The sequence below is a fragment of the Pholis gunnellus genome (genome assembly GCF_910591455.1).
Source record: "Pholis gunnellus genome assembly, chromosome: 6".
In the NCBI taxonomy this organism is placed as follows: Eukaryota; Metazoa; Chordata; class Actinopteri; order Perciformes; family Pholidae; genus Pholis; species Pholis gunnellus.
Genome location: NC_136532.1, coordinates 26,132,138 through 26,145,211, shown reverse-complemented (window position 1 = coordinate 26,145,211; position 13,074 = coordinate 26,132,138). Strand labels below are relative to the sequence as shown.

At 40.9% G+C, this 13,074-nt stretch overlaps 1 protein-coding gene across 1 annotated transcript; it reads right to left on the bottom strand.

The window, feature by feature from the left end:
• Nucleotides 1-1,361: 1,361 nt before the first annotated feature.
• On the bottom strand, nt 1,362-12,373 carry npffr2a (neuropeptide FF receptor 2a; the record flags this gene model as incomplete). Its single annotated transcript, XM_079161374.1, has 3 exons — nt 12,046-12,373; nt 4,444-4,543; nt 1,362-2,214 (listed from the first exon to the last, which is right to left on the bottom strand). The coding sequence occupies exons 1-3, from the start codon at nt 12,368-12,370 to the stop codon at nt 1,362-1,364; spliced, it is 1,278 nt and encodes a 425-aa protein (XP_079017500.1). The 5' UTR covers nt 12,371-12,373.
• Nucleotides 12,374-13,074: the final 701 nt, after the last annotated feature.

Here is a 13,074-nt window from a genome sequence, read left to right as displayed (position 1 = left end):
CAGTAGTTGGTGAGTGCTAATGAGAAAAAAGGTGTACAAATATAATTTAGAGTTCATTTTGCGAGTCTCAGAACCACTGAAGTGTGTTGTGAAGGTTCTTTTTTCAAGTCTGATAGGTTACAGATTACTAAAGATTAAAAAGAATGCAAATATTATCACAACTGATTACTTTTCTAGCAAATGTTTTGAACGGGGCAGTAGAGCTCGATGTTTCCTCAGGTCTGACATCGAGCATTTCTATGTTGAGCTTTTTCACCACTGTTATTAAAAAACGTTACAGAAATGTTGGAGCTCCTTTCTGATTTCAAAAAGGAAAATATTGTTAAATTTTCGGCCCTGAAATTAATTCTGTAACGGATTACAATTACATTTATTTTGTAATTGAATCACCTAATGCGGCTAACTAGTTCCTCCCTAACACTGCGAAACACTGAAGTTTAAGTTCAAAGTGTATGTTTTAAGGATTGATTGCTCAGGTCCAGCATCCCTCTGTCAAGTTTTGTTCTCTGAAATATAATACCGCTGTCTAAAAAAACATTGTGCTGTATGACCACGGTCACAGAAACCTAAAAGATATCTTCAACTTCTGTCGCTGTGTTGAAGTCTTTCAATTGGATGCCAGAGCCCTTTGACTTTGCAGCCTTGTTTTAAAGCTTGTTCAGCAGTTTCACAGGCCACAGAGGTTTTCTTATTCAAGGTCTAGAAGTACTTTAACGGTATTGAATAATACACAAATGCAAATCCATCTAATGCGCCAATATACAAGGACGTTAAATTATAAAGTGTTCATCTAAGTGCTTTAACTTTTGAAATGTGCTCTGCAGCCATCGTAGCACGTACATGTTTGATGCATCTTTATACATTTATACAGGTTGTACAAGGTGTGTGACAGAGCAGGACAGCAGCTTGTTATCACGTATCAACCCATCCTGATCGACAAGTGATGCACTTTCCAACCACATTGTTTTCTCTTGGTTAGTATCTACAATTCCAACAGCACAACCTGTGCTGCCACTTTGAACACTGCACAACATGTGCAACACACAACGTGTGGCTTTAAAGGTGATACGGAAAGGTTCACGAGCAAAGTGAGTGTTCTCTCTTCAAATTGGCAACTCAAACATTTTGTTTCAGGAGCAAACACTGTGAGGTAGTTTGCTGCAGGACAGTGAAACAAACTTTTATCCAGTTTTGTCCTCGTTTTTGCTTTTTTTTACAGCATTCAAATTGCCTCGGACCAGCTCCCCTTAAACGCCCGCTTCAGAAAAACCTACTCAGTGGAGGAATTACGTTTGAATGATGGGGGGGGGGGGGATTTTCTTGAAACGTGAACACCTTTGCTTATCACCCAGAAGAGCGTCTCAAATAGACACCGCAGTCACACCCCCACTGCTGCCAGACGCCTTGTCCAGGTCCTCCATGACCAAGTCGTGCTCGGCGATGTGGTTGAGTCGCCTGGAAGGGTTCTTATCCAGGCTGTTGAGAGAAATGGGCTCCAGGGTCGTCTGTGCGTTGTTGGCGGGCAGCACGGAGTTCCCCTGCAGCCGGTGCGAGTAGGATTTCCTCCGCTGTCCGTCCGCCGTGCACAGGCTGAACTTGAACACGGCTTGGAATCCTCTGCGGAAATTCTCGTTGAAGAAACCGTAGATGATGGGGTTGACGCTGCTGTTGAAGAAAGCTAGCCAGTGGGCAAAGGGGTAGATGTAAATGTTGATGATTCGGTACTGCTGCTCGGTCAGGCTGGCATAGTCGCTCAACATCATGAGGGTCCACAGAGGGAGCCAGGAAAGGATGAAAAGCAAGGCGACTATTAGGAGCATCTTGATCACCCTTTGCTTCTTCTTTGACACGCAGTGGCGGTTTGCGTGGCCCGGCTTCCCTCCCGTCGGAACCGCCGTTTTGTAAAGCGTAATGCCAATCCGGGCGTACATGAACACGATGAGCGAGAGGGGAGCAAGGTAGATATTGGTAAACAGGACGGTGGTGTAAACCTTTCTCATCTCCTGGTTCGGCCAGTTCTCCCTGCACCAATAAAACGGGCTGGTTTTATTGTCGTAGCCCAGCAGCACCCGAATGGTTTGCTCCTTGGTCACTTGTAGCATCACGCCAGAGGGACACATGATGGATATGGCCAGAACCCAGATAATGACTATTATCAGGGAGGCCGTGGAGATGTTCAGCTTTTGCTTGAATGGGTAGACGATGCACCTGAATCTGCAAAAACAAAAAGGATTGGATCAGGAAGATGCTTAACCTGCTTTTAAATATATCTTTCCCGCAGGAAATTGAGTGACCGCTAAGAACATTGCCTTAAGATGGCACAGCAATATATGATTAGAGTTACTGTAATTCATGAAGGGGAAACTCCAGGCTCTATTCACATGGAATAGATCTCAATATTTAGCAATAAAAAACAATCAAACAAAAGTAGGTACACAAAAGAAATAGATTTAGAGAATTACAAATACTGTGCGACTGAGTCAGTCAGTGTGTATTAAAGAACGTTGACGTCACTCTTTGTGCTTGATTCCCTTTTTCCTTTTGGACCGCAGATCAATTTCAGAACGAGGACATAATTAACCCGGCTCCCCGTCGCTGTGAGTCACACACCACACCAAGTAGTCCTTTGAAAAAATGCTAAGTTGACGTACAAATGATAATATGTGAGTGTAAATTAGAGGCACAGATAAGATTTACAGATAGAAATACCTCTGCATTTATTTGTGCATTGTGTTTAATTGGTTACTTGACATTTGTTTGTGAATACTGTTTGAATAACTCATTGATCATTTGAGATTTTCTAGTTCTGTGTAAATCTTCTATTGTCATCTATAGGGCTTATTTGCATAAAAATACAAAATTGTATTAAGGAAATAAATGATTTGATTATAACTGGTATTAATGATGTATTATAAGCTGCTTAGAGCTATTAAACAAGTCATAAATCCCCTCTAATATACTGTATATTATATGTTGCTGTGAAAAACTGTATATTTAAAAACTACATTTTACAAGATTACATTTGAACAGATCATGATAGCGTTTATAATTTAACAATTGATTGTATCAGAAGCCTTTTAATGTTGTAGCCGGTCAGAAAAATGTACGTCATTAGATATTGTCCCTGCTTAAAAACCGACTCTATGGCATTGTAAAAAAAAGTGTAATTATTGGCAGAGCTGGAGGCTTTTACTGCTGCAGACACCCACTATATGTGGATTGACTCGAGCTCTCACTGAGAGAGACTCTTGTGACAGCTTGAGAAGAGACACATGCAGAGACATCCCGACGGATCGACCTCTGAATGCTGTTGATGTTGGAGAACAGAGGAAAGGAGGGATTGTTGTTGTTTTGCCTCTGTCATCCCAACATGGTATTTTGAATAATGGTATGACTGTGCATGAATACGCTCTCTGTGCATGAATACACTGGTCAACAGGGCAGACGAGAGAGACCCTTATCCTACATCTTTATACGGCTGACAGACACGTAAGGTGACTTTGACTTTGAAGCATTTCAAACTCTGTCGTTCCCAGCGGCGCAAACACCCTCCGGTGATTTTGAACGCGACAGAGTGACGTCACTGTGTCTGACAGCCGGGCGATGATGAAATACCAGCCCTCTCATTTGCTCCAGCTTCCAGAGCCGTTATAGTCGTAGTTTCCCCAACGTGAGCCTCCTCTCATGGTTTATGACGTGATTAAGCAGGATTAAGAGCCAGCTGGTGTCATCGTCATGAACAGCAGTTTGATCTTTCAGAAGAGGTCGAGCGCCAGATGAAGATGAGGAAGCTGTGCAATCCTTGATAAGTGATGGAAAATAATGTGAGAGGCCAAAGAACAGGGGACTTTAGAAACAGCAGAATTCTGATGCAGAGATGGAGTCTGTTGTAGATTAAAAGATAGAAAATGTAATATTTGAATTATGATCATTACATTATTTTAATTTTTTTGAAAAGTCATAAAATGCTCTGTCCTTCTGACCTTCTGTCCCATTGCACGCTCCGTTGCTGTCAGTGCGATTGGGAATTGTTTGCTAACACAAAGTGAAGAAACTCGTGCTTCGGGTGATTCGAAGACCCAAAAAGTAATGTGAGGAAGTATTTTAATTATCCGTTTGCATTTGTTCAGACTTGATTTTCTTCAGAGTCTCTTTTCCTGTAGCATATCTTCCATTGGCTGAAGAAGGCTGTGAGATACAGACGAAAGCTCCGGGATAAAAGCAGTGAGTGAACCTTGTGTTTAGAATATGTCGTCGCATAAATGAAAGCGATTGTTCAACCTTTGTGGAGGTCGGTGTTCCTCGAGTGGTTTCTGCTTTTGTCTGTTATCTTTTGCATCTCAAGCATTTTTGTTTTGAGGTGCAACTCAAGTGTGTAAAGGTGCTGCTTAGAGGACATGAACTGTTATATGTAGCAGTAGTAGTAAAACACAGCCACAGTACCTGTCAACAGCAATAGCAACCAGAGTGAAGACGGATGCTGACACGGAGATCCCTTGAACCATGCCGCTCATTTTGCAGACCAGGCTTCCGAAAGGCCATCCTGTTGACAGGGAAGATGCATTCAGCTGATTTACGGCAAATAACAGCAGTTTGTGTAGGAATTCAGACTGCATCACACAGACTCACACCCACAAAACAGAGTACATGCTGAAGGGGTGGCCATGATACCATATCTGTAAGGGTTTCGGGGGGAACAATCCCTTTTGATGGCACTTTATCAGAGTGCTGGTAGCTGGTAGCAGAGATGCTGACAGAGCATCTCATTGTGGCTGACTCAAAAATAATCACAGACTGCAGACTGTCATCTGTCATCAGCTCTGGCTTCAGTAACCCCGCACTCGTGCTTAGTTGTCATGCACTTTCATGAGAAAGGTTAACTGGGGATGCAAAGCTCCCCAGAGCTCACAGCAGTGGTTATTAATTGTATGAATGAGGTAGAAAATAAATCAGAGAATCAAGATGTTGTTGCAGCTACGGAGATGTAATTAAAGGGAGGGAGGTGTTCAAAGGATGTTGTGAGGGAATGCCAGCGATTTTACACATAGTACTTGGTTGTATGATGTGTTGTGTGGCTCTGAAGGTTATCTCTCCCGATGCAAGATGTCGGCTCATATTTTGGTAGTGTTTGGCTTCACTGACATGAGACCAGATTGAACACACAGTAGATAAGTAGCCGTCAGTGCGCAGGTGTTTCCACTACATAGTTGAGGAAACGTTCACATAGGTATGTGTATAAATTAGCCCCTTTTTACACAAAAATCTACAAAAAAATACTACTACTACTACAAAAACCTTTTAAATTGATAATCAATCTGTGTTATTTGTATACACATGATCAGTGGAATAATTGCTTTGTGTTGCACCACTTGTTGTTTCCGGTGCCCTGATTTTACTCTCTACAAGACTTCCCAATCATTGTGCTGTTGGGTGGGATGATGCATGTCCTAGATAATAAGATGGTGAACGTAACAATTAAGTGAAATATAGGCTCCTTTGTTTGTTACTTTGACAGGTATTTACACTGACCCTTTTTTTTCTTCTTTTTATTTAAGGAACATTTCGCACTTTGTTCCTTTTGTCTTTATTTTTATGTACTTTGTTCCTTTTGACAGCTTCTTGGGTTTTTGTCAAAACTGAAACCTCCATGTTCAGCACAGCCAGACTCCTTCGCAAAAATGTCTCTTTAGTGTTGGCAGAAAACACTAATTACCACTGACTACGGCTCTGATGGATGTGGAGCTGCCTACCAACTGCATGTCTTGTATCACAACCCACAGGGATAATCCACTTCTGCTTTTTTTAAGATCACTATTACTTTCTTTTGCACACCTTAGACTCATGTACTGATCCTTGGTTTTAAGTCTCTTCAAACTATTCAGCTAGTATTTGAAACTTTCTACTTTTTTTGAGGCTATAAATCAAACGCATACTAATACAACTCACTGAGGGATCTATAGCGGGTGATTAAAACTGCCCAAAACATCATAGTTACCATCTACTGAGCATCAGTGATATTGATGACAAGAGGTGCCTGCGAAGAGCTTACATGATATTAAAAGACAATAACCCAACCACAACCTGTTCACTACAGGGCATCAGCTGCTGCACCACCAGACTTCAGAGCAGCTTCTTTCTTCTGGCTTTAAGACTCACAAACTCCTCACCCTCCACATATTTCGCATTTCGTTGCGCAACCCTGTGTTGCACAAGGACGATAAATGAAACTTCAACCTTGTTATTTGTTATCCAGAAGTTATGCGAGTGTGATAAAGCGGTCCCATTGCCCACATTAGCCTTAAAAGCAAATTGATTGTTGTTGCGATGATATGTGGAACACTTTTGGGTGACATTGTTGGTTTTATCTCATGTGATGTTTCTTTCACGTTGTTAACAAATGGGCCAGTAAGCGTTTATGCAAATGACAAAACCCCCATTATGATCCATTAAAGCATTATGTGGCGTAAACATCCGAATGTTGCATTAGATGAAAGCTTTCTTTGAGAGACAATGGAAGATTGCTAGTTGTCCAGTTTTATCAAAGCCCTCGGAGGCCAAACAAGAGGCTGCAGCCCGTCAGACATACTGTACTGATGCACATAATGCTCTGAGTAAGTGATCTGTCGTCTTGGGTTTTCATCAACAACACAGACCACAGACACACACAGCGACAGAGGGACACACGTTTTCGCATCACGGATAAACATGTCCGGAGGATATTTTACACCTTCTTTGGAAATGCACTGAAAGGTCTGAAAAATGTATTTGGGACCAACACATGTCCCTCTGACTGGTGTGCAGTATTCGACTGTACACTCAGACAGTTAATGACGTTTGACAGTTCTGTCATCATGATGGCTGCAACAAGTAATCGATTAAATGGATTATAAAAACAGCTGGCAGCGGATTCCGTCATCGATTAGTTGGATCTATGTTGAAATGCACGGCTAGCGCTGTGGCAGCGTCTGCGCCTTGTGTAGCTTGTTGGATGAATTATAGGAAATGATGCCGCCTCCTTTAATACACGGTGGAGGCAGAGAGACTAATGATGCAGCGGAGAAAAGGGAAAACGCAGTATTACAGGTTACTTTATTTTAAATGGAACGGACATTTAAAAAAAAATGTTTTCTCTCAAAAGCTCAGAGAGACCAAGTACAATGTGACGTCATGGAGTTTTAGTCAGAGACAGTCTACAGTGAATCCTTTTATTTCTGCCTATAGTGGCAGAAGTACTCAGATATTGTACTTACACAAAGTAAAAGTAGCATTTCTGGAGTGTGCATATACTCTGTTACAAGTAACAGTCCTGCATTCTAAATTAAATAAGCAAAATTAAGCAAGTATTATTTTCAAAAATTATCAAAAGTAAAAGTAGCCATTATGCAGAATGTCTTATTTCAGAATAATATGTATTATATGATTAGATTATAATTAATAATGCATTCATGTGTGTTTACATTAATGTTGCAGTTGGTAAATGTGGGGCTCATTTTAATTATTATATACATCATAATTTACTTTTTTATTTTTTTATTTTTTATTATTAATCTGAAACTTCAAAGTAACTAGTAACTTAAGCAGTAAAATAAATGTAGTGGTGATTAAATATATTTCCCTTTTATTCTCGGTGCATTGCGTCCCCAACATCAATTTATTTCATTTTTTTTTCCCAGCAAAGAAGATATTAAAATGCCATAAATAAAACTATTTAGCTTTTTTGTTTATTGATTAATAATCAATTATTCAAAGTAATAATAGCCGGATTAATTGATAATCCAAATAGCCATTAATTGCAGCCCTAGTCATCACAAAGCCACCTGCTAGAAGTATTAGCAGATGTGATGAGATCTGCTCTTTGCTTTGCCATTCTGCAAAGCTTGACTCGACTTGACCCTCGCAGGCATCACTTTCTCTGCTACTACCACTCTGCTGAGATTTGAGAAGTGCAAGTCTGACTGCTGTGCTTCTGGCAGTCTCTCCCTTCACTGCAAAAGAGGGTTTTCATGTGCGAGGAAGGTCGTCCTTTTCGTCGTCGCTCGTTTTTCAAGTTTCAACATTACACCTGTGCACAGTTCATACTGGATGTCTCAACATCATCTCATGTTCTCAACACCGTCGACTGTAATAGAAGGTGGGAACAGAGGAACGGTGAAGCTCAAACATCCAAGTAAGACAACGAGAACAAATACATATTTTCAAAAGGAGGAGGGGGGGGGGGTTGGCTGTGGGCTACTCTTGTCATGCTGTGCGTTACATGAGCGTATTCCTTTTGAGACTCAAATTGAGCTGGATGTCAAAAACATGGAGGTGCATTTCACTCAAAGAAGCAATTGAAAGCATCTTCAGTGAGACACTACAGGTGGCTATTTGCTCTATTTCTTTCAGTGCACGTTTGCAAGAGAAAAAGGTAGAGTAGCAAAGAAGGTTACAGAAAGTATTGTTGATTCTCATTTAAGACATGTTCTGTTAGGGACAACATAAATTTTAAAGCAACTTGTAAACACAAACAATTAATTCTACATGATTTCCGTTGGTGGCGTCTGTTTTGTTGAACCATGTGAAGAAGAGATGGAGTAGATCAGCTCAATACTGGCTATCAACATGCAGTGTTCACAAAAACACAATTGTACTTTAAATCTCACGTCAGATCAAACCTAATCAAATAAAAACCTATTTTAGAAGTCTTCCTGAGGAAGCCTACAGGGCTGTTACAAAATCCCACTGCTTCAGGAAACCTTTTTTCCGCTTCTCTCCAGGTCGATGCTTTTCTGATTGTTTGTTTCTACACTGACGAGCTCCGGCTCCAGCGGGAGCTTCAACGGACACATGCTGTCTTTTGATGTGAGTCATGACGAACAGTTGCATCGGCTACAGACGATCCTTTGACATCACCAACAGAATCAAAATTACCCCCGAACCAAAGAGCTTGAGGAAGAGGATGTTGTTTGTGTAGCGCAGCTTGACGCAGGGCTGAGCTGTAAGTGGAGCTGGGCCTGGATAAAGGTGGAGGTCTAAACAGACGTGCAGGGAAAGCAGTACAGCTGGTTTTACTGCCTTTCTTGTTTTTATTTAATTGTATGTGTTGTTATATGACTAAAACGTTTGAAACGTTTGTGTAACAGTTTTCTTTCACCACTAACTCGTTCTGTCATTTGTCTCGGGAGGAGAAAGAATCTTGAAAGCTAAAGAGCGAAAATCAGTGACATTTGCATTGTCCCGCATGGCTAAGCCTAATGTTTTTGCTGAACTCTCTACATATCAAGGAAATGTCAAATCTAAAAAGGCAGATTACATGAAATTTATATGCACTCTCGTGCTCCCCAGGGCATGAACATTTACATGTCAGATACTCAGTGAGTTCTCCTTCAATGTCAACTTTGCACACAAAATAGCTCATTATCAAATTGGCATATAAATACTCCCCAAGGGAATAAGCCCTTTTCTTTTTAATGACCCCATGGCCTTCCCTCGAGCACCACCCGCAGGGTTTGTTTTGCCCCATTACTGGCTCTAAAAACTGATTACTTTATGGTTATATGCTTACATCAGGAACAGAAGAAAAGACTGAATTTCTAAATAGTTTACTCTGTAAATGTCAGACACATTTTTTACCAAACAATATACCCTACATTTGTATATGCATGAATGTATAATCAGGTATCGTAAATTAATTTCTACTCATTCCTGATCTGATAAATCTTGAGATGGTGCAACAGAATTCAAAATCTCAAAAAAACATCTCTTTGAAGGTCTCTTACAGGACACATTGTAACGCATGCATTATTGATGCTATTATGCCTCCATGCCAGCATCGGCTGTGGCTGAAGGTTATTGTGATTTCGGGTTGAATGTCCCTTTCTCGTGACAGCAATATATCAAGAACGCCTGGAGGGAAATGCTTCAAATATGGCACAAACGTCCAACTGGACTCAAAGATGGACTGATACGATTTTGATGGTGAAAGGTCACTGTGACCTAAAGTCAGTTCCATTGTCATGAACACGATATCTCAGGAAAGCCGAGAGGAAATTTCTTCAATGTGGCACAAATGCGTTAAGGTTGAACTTTCTAGAATTTGGTCACTGTGACCTCACAAAACACATTTTTGGCCATAATTCAAGAATTCATATGCTAATTACGACAATTTCCCACGTGTGTTTTAACAGGATAAAATGATGAAGTGACAGGGGACAGACATGTATATAAACCGCAACCTAAACGGTTATGCATACACTCGTGATTCTTGTTTCTGCCACAGAGAATTTAATTGTGTGCTCAGTAGGGGGAGATTTCAGCGCTCGCCCACTAATCTGTTTCTGAACCACTCGGATATGAACGTGATGGAACTCTACTGGAGGCTTCACTGAAGCCGTTTTCATTTCCACACTCCTGGATCATAGTGTGAGCTCGCTCCACACCTCAGAAGACGCCAGTTATTTGCAGATGAAACTAAAACGGAGAGCGTGATACTGTTTGCACTGGAGCACTGGTGTCTTCTTGCTCTCTGCCAAAGAGATTTTTATAAAACTTTGCTTGATTTTAAATGTGATTATCTAATGCAAAACTAATAAGCTGTCATTCTTGTTGACTTCTGGTAGCTGCAAGCTGTCCATGATATTTCAGGATTTAATTCTGAGTTATGTCATTTTAGCAGGGATTTAATCACGCCAAGCAATTTGCCAGCTGGATTACCCCAAACTCAATGTCAGGGTCTGATATGTTCCTGATTCAGACAATAATGACGGGCTGCTCTTGTTAAGAGGCAATATGTCTGCTATTTTTTTCAGTATTTGCTATTTTATCATAGTACCCACTATAAAATAATCTCTGGAGCTGAATAAGGCAATTTAGTTGACCCACAGTCACTGTAATCAACGCTAATTCTTCTATTATTTAATTCACATTAATATGGTGACAAAAGAGACTTGAAGGCTTTATTTTGTTGGTATTTTCAAGCCGACACTCCACAAGCTCCTTTCAAAAAGTCTCTTGTCCTCTGAAAAACCGGTGGTCTGTATTTTAGTCAGTTGAGAGGAAACTTGGATCCTCCTGAATTAATATGTCTTTTATTTTATTGTTTTAAAACTGAAAAGATGAAGTCATTTCAGCATCTGTAGACAGCCTGAAGCATATGAAGAATCTTAACTGCCAGCCACTTGCCCCTGTGGGATTTGTGTCATCAAGAGCAAACTGTCAAGTTCAATCGGCACAATGTGTAAAAAGCCCCGGTGTTATCCGTGAATGCAGGCAAGTCTGTCCGACTCCTCCACGACAAATCACTATTTCAACTCCCCTGAGCCTTCGTCACTTTTGATCACCTCAGGCTGTTAAGAAGACAATCCTCGAGGGTCATGTTGCGTGGGATGGCCTCCAAGTAGCTCTTGGTAGTCTGTAATAATGAAAGCCTCAACTGAAAGAAATAAGGCAGCCCTGCAGAGAATTCAATAGCATCGGTGGTAAGGGATTAGGGAACAAGGTTAATCAAAGGATCGACGGGGCTAGCGGCCCTGTGAAGCTGTGATGCTTCATGACACACCAAAAAGCTGAATGTTGGTTGGAGGAAAGGTGGATAAACATGAGGTTGGTAACAGTGGAAAATGAAATGGTTTATTCTCCGTACAGTAGCCATTTTTAGGATATCTTAGACTGAGCTCCTCAGGCACAGCTCTATTAATAACCATGAACCTCAGTTGTACTTTGTAAGCTTCAACTGTTCTTAGACAAAGTTGCCTTTCAAGTCTGTTATGCTAACATCTTCCAAATAGGAACACAACTCATTCTCACTCCCAACTTGTCAAAAATGTGGGAAATGTTGACCTGTCGATGACACTAGATCATATGGTGCATCCTCTGGAGACCATGAATGCCTCTTCCAAATTTCACAGCCATCCGTTGAAAAGTTGTTGATATATTTAAGTCTGGAAAGTGTTGAAACAACTTCCTGTCTGACGACAACACAGCCAGCGTGGCTAAAAAGTCCTCGCTTTGACACAGCTTAAACACAACAATGCCACAATGAACGTTTCAAATGACTGTGCTGCTCACCTGTAATTATGTTGTCAAGAAGTGTTGTGGGCATGCAGAAAATCCCAACCAGGAGGTCACTCACAGCGAGGTTTAAGATGAACAAATTGGTGACAGTCCGCATGTTTTTGCTCCTCAGCACAATGAAACACACCACTCCATTCCCCACCATGCACACGAGGAAGATCAGCATGTAGGACACGATGAAGATGGCTGCTGTGGACGGCTGATGCAGGTAAAATCCAACATAGGTGATGTTGCTCCTGGGTACGACGGGCTCCGGCGAGTTGTAAGATGTCCAGTTGTCAGACAGTTGAGTCAAGTTGTTCTCAAGTTCTTCGTTCATTTTAAACCTGAAAAGTGAGAGAAGACTTCCTGGTGAATCAGTTTACTTTAACAACACGCATTCATGTTGAGGGAAAAAAACTAATAATGGAAAACTATGCTTCATTGACAAAATGCTTAGTATGTGTTTTATATATATTCAGGTTAAAATTAAATACATTGAAAAAATGCCTTAACACAGAAGAAGAGAGAAAAGTTGAACCTGCATTTAAATGGGTTGTTTTGCCACTGAAGGCGATGAAAACAAGTGGAACAAAACAGACATTATAACCATGAAAGGTTGATTTTGGCGAACCCGTCAGCAAATAGTTATAGATGTTTGAACACATCCAGCGGAGCAACATTAGTAATCATTCAGAGTCATGTTTGTGTAACTGATGAAAGTCCAACACGCACTTTCTTTCAGCTCTTGCTTGGCCTACGCCAACTACTCTCTTTATCTGTTATATCGTCCTCCATATTTACGTGGTAGTTCCCAACTTTGTCAATTTGCTGCTTGACACTTGGCAGGTAGTGTACGGTGGCTTCATCACTGAAAAACAGCTGGATGCTGCGACTGGATTGAGTGATTTAGAAGGCAAATATAAACTAAAATGGTTAAGTCCAGGGCAGGAAAACTAAACAAAACACGTTGTTCTGTAAAGCTGAGGAGAGAGTTGGAAGATAACTCAACATCCCATCCCAATGACACATTACATTTTGTCA